Raw genomic sequence first — 16,486 nt, forward strand, 5'->3', positions numbered from 1 at the left:
CTGTGCTGGATCAGTGTTAGCGATGTGTGAGCATTGCCAGAGCCTGTGGCCTCTAGACTTAAGCCAAACTCCAGTCCTGTGAGAATCTCTTTCTGTCCCGATGTAACCTCATAAATGCATCACATCGAACATGTACTCACTAGATCACTTTCACAGCTTTGTTGTGTTTATAATCACATTTTCGCTAACTATTCTAACAGAGTCTTTACTCTGAAGCTTAATGGTGGTGATGTTGAAGTCGATAATGAGTCGGTGGTGATTATTTTTGACGATAATATTTAGGCTTTAAAATCCATGAAGTTATTTGCTGATGAATTTTATCATGATTAACAAACCATGATAAGTACTAAAAACTTTTGTTGGCCACAGAGTTACTTTCTGCAATGATACAAATGCCAGTGGAGAAATCCTGTTGCGTTTTTGTAGAGGGAAGCAGAGTGATGCTAACTTCGTGTTGGCCAGCAAAAATACATCATCGCTGCAGCACTATATATTCTTTAATCTATATTTCTACTAGTGGAGGCACACCTTCTCCATAATACTGTTTACTAACAATCAAAATGCTCAAGAATATGTTTTGCCACAACAGTATTTTACATTTTAGAAATGGCTTACACAGTATATACAATGTTTTGCATATTAAGCAAGGATCTATTTTAAATTTGAATAAAAACCATACATGTCCTGAATATCAACGACAGTGATATATATAAATCTGAGATGAACTGCCTGAGAGATATAGAAACAACTGATCTGCTGGTATTTTCTGGTATAGTAATCCAAAAGCAGTATGCTTTATGAAAGCACTTTGTTTTGTGCCTGTAGATGGCAGAAGAGCCCAATCATGGCATATGTGATGTTTTCTGACTATTGACTGTCTGAAAAGTATTGATCTGAGCTAATAGCGTGCTGACAATCCTCAGCTTTCGAAACCATTAATGCACTTTTAACGTCCTGTTCTCTTTCTCTCTCTAAACGCTTTTCTCTTTCTTTAATTTTCTCTCCCGTGAAACACCTGCTGTTTAATTATTCAAGTTGCAAGCGAATTTTCTCATTTTTTCCTACACCAATTAGTTCCATATGCGCATACACTGTTATATGGATTTGTTTTCAGCCATGTTGTGTGCTTTGTCTTTTGTGTGTGTGTGTGTGCAGGTTAACAAGAATGAGTTTTCAGCCTCATATAATAATGTCCAGTGCTGAGTATCACAATATTATCTCTATGGCAACCACACACATTACATCATAGTTTTGCACTGAGTCACCTGGACCACCAGGCCTCTGACGTCAGTAACCCTACGACCCAGTCCAGCTCTGAAATGAAATCCAGACGCAAACCAAAACAATATGCACAAAACGTGCCCTCAAGGAGCAAAAATGAAGCAAATAAACTTCAGGCTCCAAGTAACAAATGTTAGAAATAGACTTTCATATGAGCAGACTGGACTCACATGAAAGCAGAACAGCTCACACTGAAATTAATTGAACTTTAAAAACATAATGTAAAAATGTGTTTGAAACTAAAGCTAGCAAACATTCATGTTATTTCTGTAATGTCTAATTTGACAGTTTTTAAATGAGAATTTGGTGGTTAAATTACTCTTATGAATGTAAGATGTTAACATTTTGTGTAGAAAATGATGTGTTCCTAAATAAGGTTTTGTGGGTGTTTGACAGGGCTTTGCTAGATGGTTTCCAGCATGTTCTGGGAGTTGCTTGCTGGCCCAGATAAGTCCACCTACGTCCTCTATGAAATTCTTTGATAAGTCTCCTTTGGACATTTTTTTTCTGAAACGTGTCATTTCTCGTGTCATAGTTCACAACAGACTTACTGTGGGATTCCCTTACATTCACAACTCGACCCTCTCGTAAACACAAGTACAACAGTTGGGTGGTTTAAGAGTTAAACAAGAAGAAAATTCTTAGTATTATTCTATGTTTTTTTACACACACACGTTTATTATGTTCTTTTGGACATTCATTCGCTTGGAAACATTTGGATGGATTATTTTTGTAAAACATTTTGTTTGTGTCCTTGTAAACAAAAAATGTCAAATGCGTCTGGAATGGTACGAGGATAAGTAAATGATGAGAGAATTTAAATTATTGGGTGGACTATCCCTTTAAGGCCATACATATGCTCAAATGGAAAGTTCACTCAAAAAATGTTGTCATTTACTTATCCTCATATTTTTCTAAACCTGTATGCGTCACTTTTTTTTTTTCAGATGAACACACACACACACACACACACACACACACACACACACACACACACACACACACACACACACACACACACGAAAGGTATTTTGAAGAATGTTGGTTACCTAACAGTTGCTGGTAGCCATTGACTTACATATATATATTTTTTCTCCATACTATGGAAGTCAGTGGCTACCAACAACTGTTTGGTTACTGACAATATTCTTCAAAATATAGTTGTGTGTGCGTGTGATCAGCAGAAGAAAGAAAAACACAGGTTCAGAACAACTTAAAGGTGATTAAATTATGATAGAAGTTTTATTTTTGAGTGAATTATCCAGTGCACATACTTTATTCTGTGTAAGAAGACACCCCTTACATTACTAGAAGCTAATAACTGAATACAAGTACATCCAGTGACCAAACGCTATTCACACACTTGCATGAATGTTTCTGTTCCAAGTATGAGCAACGGTGATGTGTTACGTTACTTAGCAAGGAACACTGCATACTCTTACATTTTTTGGTGTTAACAAGTCTATTTTCACATGCATTTGTTTCTTTTTTAAGCAGCTTAAATAATTGTATGCTTTCCTTAATATAAAAAGGCTGTGTAGAGCATTGGTTTTATTTTAATGAATCTTAATAAATATTTTAATGAATCTCCTCTTGAGGAGTTTGGTGTGAGAGACTGAAAGACAAAAAGTTATCAAAGTGTTCATGCTTTTGATCTTCTCTGTGTCTGATACGCTGTCATGAATGTGTGTGTGTGTGTGTGTGTGTGTGTGAGCAGGATAGAGCTTTGAAGCTGAGCAGTGATGTGTCTACCGAAAATGTCCTTTTCTTTGTGTTCATTCATTTTGGTATTCTCTTTGGTCAAAAAGAGCCCCTTGTAAAGAATGTTAACCCCACATTGCAAGAAAATATGCTCACATGTGTTCACACATCACCCCCATTCTTCAGATCTTGCAGCATGCCATCCCTGAAATGTAATTTTTAGAGTCATTTACGCTAAAGTAGGTGACTGTGTCAGTGCCCAATGAAATATGAACACACACTGACAGAAAGGGCTTTTCTGCACTTTCAGCTATTATTACAATGATCATCAATATTAGTTTTTGCAGCCTACATTACACCACATTTTGTTCACTTGTGCCAAAGGTAAAATTACATATTTTAGTAATTATATTCCATGAATGTTATGATACTTCATTATGTGATACTGTATTATAATACTTTATGTGTAAAAAGCAGAAATACAATAATTAGTAATTTAAAAGAATTAAACCAGTGAAATAATAAACTGAAACATAAGAAATTATTATAAATTAAGTAATAATGTAAAATAATTGTAAAAGATTATCTATAAATTTGATACAAATCTATCTATAAAATAAAAAATGTCAATTCTAAGACAATAAAACAAATTGTTAGCAATAATTAATTAATAGCAATTATTTATTGCTAACAATAAATAATTATCAATATCTATCTTTCATTATCTATATTTCTAATGTTAAATAAGTACTTTAAGCAATGCTTCCTGACAAACAATACATGTTAAATAAATGAAAGGATGCTCTTATGTTCAAACATGCGCTCATGTTATAGTTAGCGCATGAATGAGTGCTGTTCTGCTAGATATGGGTCAGGAAACACAGAGAGCAATGTTAAAAGGAGAGTTAGAGGGGGGTGGGAAGAAGTAGAGGAAGCACAGAGTGAGCATGGCATGGGAGTGAGATACAGACAGAAAGAGAGAGAGAGAGAGAGATGAATAGATCAGCATCTCCAGGCAGTGGAGAAGTCGACGCCCAGCACTGACTCCAGAAGCAGCTCATCACTCACTCCTCTGTCTCTTCCGTCCGTCAATCCTCAGCCTTCCTCTCCCTCATGTCCTAGATTCACTGGAGCACTTTTCTCCTGGGGAACTTGCCATAATTACATCCCCAGGGCGGTTTTTGATAAAAGCACACTTTTAGAAATCCGGCAACTTTTAATCTCCCTCATTTGAATGGATGAAGTGAGTCTGCTGTCATCCTTGAGGAGGAAGCTTCCTCATTTCCCTTCCGCTCTGATCCTGGTTCAGGATGGGTGATGGAGTGATGTGTCTCAGGACGGAGAGGTTTGTGCTGGGGCTGGAGATCTGAGAGCTGGGTTGGTTACGCCTAGGCTTCGGACCCGTGTCTTTTAGCAGACTTTGGAAAGCTGGCTGAAGAAGTCACGTCTGATCGGCTCACAGAAGTGTGTGTATGTTTCTGGGTCCGGGTGCAATGGGTTGCACTGCGAGTGTGATCCTGTTTGAGGGACTGCGGCGTGTGTTGCAGAGGAACTGTGGATATGTGTGTAAACCAGAGCTGGAGGCTGAGGAGACAGAGGAGGAAGAAGATACTCTCAGCCGCAGAGAATCACTGGCAATCACACCATCAACAGCTGCATCATTGGTACTGTGTGTGTGTGTGTTTGTGTGTGTGCTTTTTGTAAGTTTAATCGTCCTACGTTGTGCTTTAGACAATATAACTGTGGTTATAACAGAGATTTGTATGTGTATACCTCATGAATTGTTTACAGAGTTACGGGCTTTCCTCTGACAGTATTACTCAGCAGCCTCTGAAGTAGCAGTTTGCTGAGCGGAATGTTTCTTCAAGTGTGTGTGGGTGTGTGTGGAAGTGTGCCTGTGGGTTTATGTATTATGCATCTCTCCGAAAGTCGTGTAGTGGTTATAAAGTATGCCTGGGTATTCCTTCAGGGTGATTTGAGTTACTCGACAACATAATGAAATCAAAAAATAAATATATCACATGTGGCTCAAATACACTGTATATGTTCACAAATATGTTTACAAATGAGATTAAGGCACACACACACACACACACAAACACACACGTGTGCGCGCACACACATTTTAGGCTGGTTTGAAATAGACAGTAGGGATAGAACATATTAAGGTGAGAAGGACGGAGAATGGGATTGATCATGACAGCTCAGTGTTAAGTCATTCAACATTGTAAATTGTATTATATATAATACACAATTTTCCAAAGCTTTAGGAAAAAAGGAGCCCAAGGAATTCTAAATTACCTGCAGAAACTCATTGCCATTCAACTCAACAACTGCGAGTTGCCATTGACAGTGTCATATTTTTTATCCTATTTCCCAAAGGAAACAGCTTTTAAGTGTAAATTTGAAGTGCACAAATCTGCAGAAAGTGAATTTGGACAATGTTTAAGAGTATATTAGCATATATATGGCATCACACAAGCATGGTTTAAAATCTTGTAAAATTTTGATTTTATCAGATCTAAATGAAAGTCCATGAGTAAATGTTAGCTAAATACTAAAAAATACTCACAGTAGTAAATGTTAGATAGATACATGCTCATACATGTATACATCTATGTATTATATAATATTTAAAATAACATATACAATAATTCAATATTTAATATTGCATTCTCAAGTAATATAATGATTAAAGGGAAAGCATTGGAGTCCATCCTAATGCAGTCTGGAGGGATGCAGCAGTGGCCAGTGATGTATTCCTTGCTGTCTGGCACCAATAGACTGTAACTGGCAGTTAAGTGTGGCTCTGTAACACAGATGAGAAGGAGATGTGGAACACGAAGCTGAAACAACTTGTCTGAAGCATGTGCTTAACAGCAAGACTATGACTCCAAGTACCACATAATCTTGCAATACAGTGACAACATGGCAGTTTTTTTCCAGAAAGACAGATGGGGAATGAGAGTAGAATAACACCACGTTTGCACATATTGATTAGTCTGAGCGACCCATCTATTCACCAATAAAGCTACGCGTAACCAAGGCTTGATCACAGGTTAATCTTTCCTCCATATTGCAGGAAACATAATCGACTTTTCCATGATCTACTATAGTTGTGTGAGCCTCCCTCTGCTGGGATCAAATATCACACATGCTTTCAGTCGGACGTGCTCAGCTCATCTCTAGATAATGTGCTCTTCTCCACAACTTATGCTTTCACTAAAAGGTGTGTAAACCCTGTAAAATGCTCTTATCACACTGTCAGCGGCTACGCAGCACCAGCTGGCTGAAGTTCAGGCCCGGCCATGAATCTCCCACTGTGGATGGGTGTATACAGTGAGGTCGGGGCTTTCTGGATGTGTTTTTTTTTCAGTCAGTGGTCCCCACCCTGGCTCCCTGCCCTGACCCCCTTTGGGAATCTTCCCAATTATTACGTCAAAGTGGGATTACGCAACTCGCCCAAGATAATGTCGTAGCTCAAGGGTGTGGGGAACAGAGTGCTTATGTATGTGTGTAGGTCATTAATGTGTTTCATGTGTTTGATCAGAGTTGTTCACAGACAAGATGTTATAAAACGTATATAAATATATAAAGATATACTATATAAATATCCAGTGATGTTTGTTAAAACAAGAAATATGCTTATATCATTAATACTAAGGATTAACATTGTCATTGAATGTTAAGGATGTCATAACATCTGAAATTAAACATTCCTTTATCTTATGACATATAATAGGTCTTTGTACCCTTAAACATCCTGAAAGTTTCGTAGCTTAATCTATTATAAAATGAAAACCCTGGGATCTCTTACTTGCCCTCAAGTTGTTACAAACTTTCTTTTGTTAAAACAATTGAAGATATTTTGAAGAATTTTGAAAATCAGGCCCCATTGACACTAGTGCGATTTCATTTTAAAATGCATAACTTTTTGCTACGGTTACTCCTGTTGTTTACACTACTCGGGCATTTTCCATGTTCCACTTTAGAAAACACTGCTGACCCCATTTCAATTTGAAAACTCCGGGGCTGCGTTTCAGTGTAAACGGACCAAAACAGAGACTTTCGTAAACGATGGCGTGGCTGCCCATGTGCTCTCTGCGTATCCTTGACAACCGTGTAATCATATCATGAACAGTAATCATGCGCATTGTTGAACCTGCCATAGACTAGCAACCGACTTCTTTGTTTACACTTTTACATGCATGAAGGTTCATGTGACATGCGTTTCTTCGGTTATTTAGTTTAGATGGAGATCTAAAACACCAGTGTAAACATGGATCATTTTAATTCAAAAACACATTTGTATAAACTGGGCCTCAGACTGTTGCTGGGTTCCATACTGTTGAAGTCTGTGGCTACTGTTAACTCTTGGGTTATTTTGGGGTGAACTATCCCTTTAAAACAACCTCCGAAAGCATTTCAACTGAGCTCCAAAAATAGTTTGTTTGGATGTTGTAGGATCTGTAAGGTCATGTAGGCTAATATATTTCCATATGGCTTTCTTCAGAGCAAGACATATTAATATTTATTTAAGTCAGGGGCCAGTTGCATAAACTTAGCCACCATGTTAAGACTGTGTCTTAAAGGGATAGTTCACTTTGAAATTAAAGTTTGGCATGTTTTAGATTACATCAAGGGCAACTAAGATGTAAGTGTTTTTGTTTCCGCAGTAGTAAATGTTTTTAAATATATGTTTAGGTCAAACCGTTCTTGTCTGTCAGTCATATAATGCAGGTCTATGGTTACCACCTCAAAGAGCATGCACACAGAAGTCCAAATTAAGACACGATACGAGCGGTTTGTGTGAACAGTGTTTATATCGTTTTTAACTCTTGTATACAACCATGTCCAAGTGATCTGAGGGCACGCACGCTTCCTGGTGTGTGAAACAATGCACGTTCTGGCTTAGTCTGCGCAAGCACCGAAAAGTGCCGGAAGTGATCTGTCGCGCGTGTACGTCACTCATTGTTTACACAGAACAGAGATTCTAGGTAAGACGGCTAATAGAAATGGTACTAATTTGCGCTTATCCGGGATGTTTAAGCCGACGTAAAAGAAAAAAAAATCCAAGAAGTAACTTCATAATATTATTGAAATATTAATTAGAAATTTCTTTCTTCATTTAGGCTATTGTCTGCTTTCTTGCCCTTCCTAATGGTGACCTTTGAACCCAGAGATGTGACTACAGGAAGTGTGTGTATGCGTTTTTTTACACTTGTGCTCCTGTTGAGTTTCTGAATATGAATGGATGTCAAGCTATGTCGGACGGTCGCCTGTCCTTTTCTGAGAAGTGTTGGTCTGGTGCAGATAAGCAGATCTGTAATTCTGTCTTATCCTGCTGTGTGAATGTATTTAAAAGGAAACGAGCACTCTATATGGAGTTCAAGAGACAGATGAATGCAGGCTAATATTTAGGTGTTTTCACACAGATCAAGATTTGTGTCAAAAAAATTGTGTCCATATATGCTTGGTTGATAACTCATATTGCACAACACAGATTTTGCCCACACAAAAGCACTCTACATTAAACATGACTTACTCCATTTTCATTTTAGTTTAATGTGCTTTTGTAATTTAAAACTGATTTTGATTTCAGTTTTACACCAAACATTTCCTTTAGTCTTATCTGACTTTGTCTCTTTCATTTGACTTTACTGAATACATCTTTTTTTCATACATTTTTTCAATCCATGAAGTAACTTTCATAAACTTTTTCAACCTAGAGTGTTATTCTTTTGGTAAAATCCATAAAAAGAAGGAAATTTTGTCTCTTTATTTGTTCTATTCTGTATTCAATCGTGGGCTTTGGGTGTTACTCTCTGGCAGGTGAAGCAGACAGTTAAGATCTCTGTTTCAGTGCAGAGGGAGGACAGATGAGCATGACATAACACATTAGTGGACATGGACAAACACACATACACACAGACACTCCCCCATACCAGAACAGCTGTGTGAAGGAGTGGTCCTTGCTTCTCACAGAGAGAGAGAGCGAGCATGGGAGGGACTTAAGTGATAGAGGAAAAAACTCTTGAGAACTCCACATGGTAAAGTTCAGAAACAGAGAGGAGTGGAAGAACAGAAAGAGAGCCTTCGCAGAGACGAAAGAATACCCTCGGGGTGTGCAGGCTGTTGCAGAGCTCTGGTGTTAGTTTGACTCTAAGTCCTGTGTGAGACATAGCCTGGTTTATAATTCTGCGACTAACGTTGATTTGAGGCTTTAGCTCTTGGTACTTTTGGAGAAAGTGAGTTGTGGATCATGCAGGGCAGGGCTGGACGAGCCGCCCGTAAGGATGCAGTGTGTGAAACACCTCAGCAGGGCAGGAGTGTGGGGGAGATGGAGATAGAGGGGGAAACAGCAGCGCCTGTAGGGGTAAGTTTCTAATGTGACCATTTAAAGCACAATGAACAAGTCTGATGTACTATACCATATTAGTATAAAACTAAAACAAAATATATAGTTTTTTTTTTCCCTATGTAAAAAGTCAAATTAAGTCAGATTTAAGATGAATTGCACTTTAAAAATGTTTTTTTTTTCAATTAAGAACATTTCCCTTCAAATTCTTATTACTGTGAAACAGACTGTATACTGACTAAATACTATATTTTGAATAATTATCTTTAGAATTATTTAGTATTCTGAAAGAAAAAAACAACAACCCCAAATACTGTAAACAATGCAATAATTTTCATGAACAATAAATGCTTCTCTGAAAGAAATTTGATGTACAAACAATTTGAACTCTGAAATAGCTAGTACATTTCACAAAACATTACAAAGAAACAGCAAATAGAACATTTAATAAAATGTGAAATATTGAAGTAGAAAAAAAGAAGAAGTATTTAATTGTAAAACATAATACAATCATCAATGTTTTATTTGCAACTTCAAAAAATATTTGTTTGCAGTGTTTACACATAAACAAGTTTGGTAAAATGTTTTCGCTCAGAAATTGCTACATTTCACAATTACAAAATAGATAAAAAAATAATAAAAAAACAGCAGGTAGAAGTTTGAAGTAGAAAGTAAATTTTCTTGTAATACATTCTCCAGTAATATTTATTTACAACTTGTCCTTTTTTTTCTTCACGTGTACCAAGTTTGAATGCTTAATTTTAATAATAATTTAGGAATAAATAACAAATGGTTTACTGCATTATTGTGATGAGGAATTGTGTGAGAAAAGTGCTTATCATTCAAATAAAGTTATTAAAAAAGTTAAAAAGCCTAACGCTCATATTACATTTTGTATCATTTATTTGTTGATTTTTAGGGTATAGTATAATCCTGACAAGTTTTGTGATTCACCAAATAAGTAAAAACTAATTTACAGTGTTGAGAATGCATATGTACAGTGTTGAGTGCATATGTACAGTGTGTGTGAGAGTGTTGATGTACTGTGTGTGTGTGTTTAGAACTGTTGCACCTGTGTTGGAATACGCCCTCTTTATAGTGAAGCTCAGATCTGCTCGCAAAGTTTCGCTTTAAAAACTTTCCTGATTTATTGAACTGTAGAATGAAATTGTGTGTGTTTTTTCTGTGTGTGTATGGTATGTGCCCATGTGTCTGTGGCAAATCAGAGCAAGAGTACAAGGATTTACAGCCTAGTTAAACAGCGAGGGTCGTCTGCTCCTACCTTAAGATCCTCCCTCGTCCTGAAGGGAGGGAGACAGTTTAATAAAATTCCCTTTACCCTACTCTTCCTTTTCAGTTCCAGTTTGACATTTGACACAACACGTTTATGCAGTCCTGCACACAAAAACACATGTGTGCAAATGAGTGTGCCAGAAGGTTGACAGGATGTTCTTCAAAAAGAAGCATCAGCATCTTCCAAATGTGTGTGTGTGTGTGCGAGTTTTTAAAAGACTGTGCCTAGCCTTGGCAAGTTCCTAATTAGTCTCATATTGTATTCATTAGTAGGTGTTTGTGTTGGCTATGTGGAGTGACCTGTGGGAATTGCGGTTTAGCCTAGCTGCTGGCATTCAGGCTCGCACGTTGGCTGCTTGTGTTCCCAGAATATTGATTATTTTTTTAAAATCCATGCAAAGTGTAAGACTTAAACACTTCTTAATGAAGGAGTATGACAATTCAAGGAGCGCATAATGTATTGAATTTTTTTTACATTTTGTAGGCTTATGCATGTATGTTGAGAACAGATATTTTTGTTAAATTGAAGTATCTGAGGAATGTTCATCTGAACAGAGGCGATGAGTGGACTGAGTTGTAGAACAGACCTGATAAATTGATATTTGATGTTTAATGGGCTTCTATAATGTGCTACATGTGAATTTACACAAGAAATGTGAACGTAACACTGTAAACGTAAAGTGTAGTACTAGAGCCCATTCCTCAGCAGGGAGTCCCTGTCAACGCACGCAATAAGTGGATTATGGCCAAGAAATTCTCCACACTGGTTTAAACCCAACAGGATTTTTATAAAGACTTAATGGAGATCTCTGTTACACTACTTTTAATATTGTCTCTTAAAGTAAAATAAAATAAATACAAAAACAAAATAGATTCATGTGAAAGTTGCTAACATCACAAGAACAGCTTATGATTGCATTGCAATTTCTTTTTTTTTTTTTTTTTTGATTCTGACTGTCATTTAAATGTGTACAGCTCACTTTTTGCACACTAAAATATTAAGGAAGAGATTGACATCTCAATATTAAATGTGTTTACAAAGACATATTGTACATCAAAGGCATATTGTGTTAAATATGTGCTTACTTGATTGTCTGAACACATTTCATAGATGGTTGTGGCAAACAGCTTTATGAAAGTCTGTGTTTGTGTGTTTGACAGGAAATAGTTCTCCCCAGAGGTTAGCATCTTTTCGATGATATGTCAGACCATTAGAGCCTGAGGCCTGAGTGCCTGTGTCCCCATACAGCAATGATGTCACAATGGACATTGTAACAGAGACCTATTCGCCTGTCTTTATTGGATGATGTAGGCTTGTTGTTGCTGACTATAGCCAATCATAGCGTGGGTTATGGGAACCAGTGTGTGAACTGCCTGGTACAGTTCAACACAATCCTCATTCACAATTCTCTTATGCCTTCACTTCTCTCTCGCTCACTAACAAACAGAGCAGAGTATCTGGGCACAAAGACATTCATGTTTAACTTTGGTTACTGACTGTTGATGTTGTCACATCATTGAATACATTGTATTTTAAAATTATGTACCACATTATTTCAGTATTGTATTAAAAGATTATATGCTAAAGATAACGCAGAGGAGATTTCCTGACAAACAGAATGCCTTAAAGGGATGACATTATCTCTGTGACCTTTTGAAATGCTAAAGTTTATTGTTCATTGAATTAATACTATAACATTCAGATCTCCAACATTTTCCCAGTCCCTAGAGACTAAGATAAAAAAAATGGCTTGTTCTCAGCGTTATGACTTCTGAAATGAATTGTTCTCAGCTTACTTCTGAAATAAGAATACAAACCCTGCCTTTGAATATGCATACATACTTATACAGTATATAATAGATGAAAAACTTGTGAGATGAATAGTATGATTGAACCCATAGTATTCACAGATGAGTTTCTACTTCCGGCGAGACATCTTATCAACACTTTGCTTTTTCCATGAGGGTACAGAAGATGTCAGTTTGGATTTGTCAACGCAATTGATGCTTCATGGGTAACATAAATGTGACAATGTGGCAGATGAAGTACATTCAAAATTATTTCATGCTACTCATATTCATACAATATACACAGAATATTTTTTAACAGTCGAAGTATGAAATAATATACATTATTCATAAAATTCATATAATTTTTCATATACATTCATATCTTAACATTACTATGTCAGTAAAATGTTTTCTTTTTTAATTTTTGTGGAAACGATGATTTTCCAATAGAATACATTTTACGAATGATTTACACAGTAAATTAAAAGTGTTCCTCAGAAAAAAATAGTACATGACTCCCTTAATGTCTCAAATTAATTCAGAGGAATAGATATAATATTGGAAACACAACATATTGGTCTGACGATCTGCAGTCACTTAACAAAAGCAAATGTTACATAAGCCTTTTTAACTGATGATCATTCATGGTTCACTTGGTTCCTTATTTAATTGTATTGTCTTGAACATTAGATTTTTCTTCTGGTTTACTCTTGTTAAACTTGTGTGTCTTTGTTTTTCTTCAGGTAAAACCAAAAGTGATCGAGCCGTTGGACTACGAGAGCGTACTTGTCCAGAGGAAAACGCAAATACTAAGTGATGTCCTCAGAGACATGCTGCAGTTTCCTATTGATGACTTTCAGGTAAGAACGTCTGTTTATCTGTACACATCCAGCTCTCAGACCATCTGCTCTCCGCTCAGTATCCATTCCTTCATTCTTCTGCAGTTTATTTTTCTCTGCTAGAAGCACCTGTACACTTTACTTCTGTCAGTATTTTTTGATCTCTTCTTATCTGAATTCATGCTGCGTTTTCCTGAAATTGTATTTTTCAGCTTGATTCTGAGCACTGAGTAACCTGTGCAGATGTTAGTTTTCCCAGTCTTTCAGTGGTGTGTCTTGAGTTTTCTTTCCTTCTTCGGCTCACTAGGCATACATCACTGTTCTTTCAGTGTTCACGAGGGCCTGCTTTCCATCACAACATTCAACAACCCTCAAATAACATTACAGTAACATTGTCTCATGGGATTTCTCAAGCTTCTTCTCTGAATGGAACCATCTACTTGTTTTCCTTTAGAAAAGGGTATGTATGCGAGAGATCATTGTTATGGGCCTTAGTTTATGAGGAACAGAAACAAAACTGTGTTCTGCGAGCAACAGCTCAGTTAGCTGAAACCAAACAATTCAATTTTAGGATTAGTGTTAGGAAATGAAACCTAAATCAATTAGAAATTCTAAATCTAACTGTAAAAATGTATATGTTAAATATCATTCTCAACCTTAAATCACACATCTAGTTAGTCTTAATAGTATTATGAAGACTGGGACATTTGTGTGTGCACGTATGACATGTACTTTACTGTATGTGGTCACACACACACACATGCACACATGCACAAACACACACATACTTAGGCTCTCATGCAATGCTTCAGCAGTGAGTAAAGTCATGCCCAGTCCAGACGAGGCTAGTAAACTGACTTCATAGCATAACGCCTCAGACTGGTTAGGGATGAGTGCACCAAGATTATTTTCAATGCATAGTTTGCTTATTTAAGATTTTACAAGCACACAAGCTGGTTAAAATGAGCATAGAGCTTTATGTAAAACCCAGGGCTGTACAGCAATGGACAATTTAGCTTCATGGTCATTATTGGTTTCACATCAGGCCTCAGGATGTATAGCACAGAGATATTCACATGTGTGCTGGAGTATGAATGCAGACTGAGATGTGTCCTAGAAAAGGCACATCTGAAACTATATAATGAAAGGGTCAGAGACAATAACCTGTATATGCTAGTTATATTAAATCAGTCCATGTCCTCACTACACTGGGAAATAAATATACTTTGGGCAAACTTAAAAATAAAGAAAGAATTGTCATTAGTTGACTACTGAATTAGTTTACTACCTAAAAATACATATGAGCAGCAGTGGCTCAGTGGTTCATGTAGGTTGTCTACAAACCAGAAGGTTGGTGGTTTAATCCCCGGCTCCACCTGACCAAGTGTTGAGGTGTCCTTGAGCAAGACACCTAACCCCAGCTGCTCCCGATGAGCTTTATGGCGCCTTGAATGGCTGACACCGCAGTTGGTGTGTGAATGAGTGTGTGAATGTGAGGCAAATTGTAAAGCGCTTTGGATGGCCATGTGGTCTGTTGAAAGCGCTATATAAATGCAGTCCATTTACCATTTAATACAATATTCATATGCAACTTCGAAAGACATTAATGGTTATGGTGATGTATTTTTTTTATATGCATCATATTTTGAGTTATGTACTTTAAAAAATACAAGAAAAAAAAAAACCACACAATTATTTCTGCAGTCAGTAGTGCTATCCAGTACGTGTTCTGCACATCAACACTCTGAGGTCAAGCGAAAATACTATTTCAGTTATTACTATTTCACACATATTTCATTTCATTTTTGTGGAAACTATAATTTTCCATTAGACTAATAAAAAAAAAAAAAAAGCACTTTAATGAAATCACACAACACTTTGACTTTTTTCAATGTTTCCAAATCCTCCTGGTAACCTATTATGAAAATGAAAACTCTTTGAAAGCCCCTCTTTTGTTCATTGTCCAATATGATTCATTTTTTGCTATTAGAAATGTCAAGATTTACAAAGAACTATTTGTTTATGCATGTTCATGTGCTCATCTCTGTATGTGAATAGTATCTGAAACATTTCCATCTGTATCGATGTAGATCTCCATTTTGAAGCGTCAGGGCAGAACTCTGTACTCTTCAGTACCAGATGGGGCAGAAAAGAGAGCCAGCAGCCTGCTTGTGCAGGAGGTAAGACCTCATATACATGTAATATACACTTATGGATCAGATCGAAAAGAGTGTGAATTATTAATGAATTGCATTCATTGATAGCGTTGTTTATTTGTACATGTTGTATTGACTTAGCATATACGATTCATTAAAGGAATTATGCAAATTGGACTGCAAACCCACCCAATAATTTTAGTGCCTAGTCTAATGCTATTTGCATGCTGTTACAGCATTTGCATTCCACAATTTAAAGGTCGGATCTGAGAGGATGCAGTGGAATACCACAATCTGGCACACTTTACTGAGACTGCACTACATCACCCAATCACTGCAGTCCAAACACATGAATCATCTCTTAAAAATGCACTTGAATGCGTGTCTAGATATATGCCTGGTTACGGTTCTCTTCTCAGGCATTTGATCATCACTTGATGAATTACTGCTGTTAGATCAGACAATGCACTCAAACGTCTTGCCTTCTACTGGCAGTAATAGTGCAAAGCCAGTTGTGTTAGGCAAATAGCACTGAATTCTGCAAACAAGTGCAATTTAAGCTTGCTATTAAGCATTATTTACATTAAAATGAGATGGGTTAGTTGTTATAAGAATAATATGACTGAATAATATCAATCTAACCCTATAAAGCTTATATTATCATATTTGAGATGCAAATTTCTAAAGCCTCTAAGTGGCCTTATCATCTCTTTAACATCTCTTACAGATGTTAGTAATATTTCAAGATGAATGCTTTTTGCAATGAAGCAACTTATAATACTCAGCAAATAAATACATGTTTACCACAGACTATCATTGATCATTTTGGAAGGAATAAGACCTATATAAAACCAGAGCAATCTATTGAACAAAAATACATTGTCAACAGGTCAAAACAGATTCCTAGAAGTTCCACAATTATGCTACTTCTTCAATAATTCTATTATATGTGCATATGCATTTGCATTAGAATAAACCATATGTGTGTGTGAGGTCTGCATCAGGCAATAGGTTGTGTGGATATCACAAGCATTGGGGATCATCAACAGGGAGAGTAAAACAATATT

The 16,486-nt window shown here is 36.7% G+C and overlaps 1 protein-coding gene across 6 annotated transcripts in view; it reads left to right on the plus strand.

The window, feature by feature from the left end:
* LOC127959233 (dedicator of cytokinesis protein 9) overlaps window positions 1–16,486 on the plus strand; it is an 82,234-nt gene that overhangs the window by 21,239 nt on the left and 44,509 nt on the right. For 4 of the 6 annotated variants that reach the window (XM_052558290.1, XM_052558285.1, XM_052558287.1 and 1 more), the window contains exons 2-3: window positions 13,168–13,284; window positions 15,354–15,443. In XM_052558290.1, coding sequence (XP_052414250.1) covers window positions 13,168–13,284; window positions 15,354–15,443 — 207 coding nt within the window. Of the gene's footprint in view, window positions 1–8,968; window positions 9,359–13,167; window positions 13,285–15,353; window positions 15,444–16,486 lie in introns of those variants that run through there. The other 2 variants (XM_052558286.1, XM_052558288.1) reach the window with 2 other exon arrangements.

The sequence above is a fragment of the Carassius gibelio genome, chromosome B6 (genome assembly GCF_023724105.1).
Source record: "Carassius gibelio isolate Cgi1373 ecotype wild population from Czech Republic chromosome B6, carGib1.2-hapl.c, whole genome shotgun sequence".
NCBI classification, from domain to species: Eukaryota; Metazoa; Chordata; class Actinopteri; order Cypriniformes; family Cyprinidae; genus Carassius; species Carassius gibelio.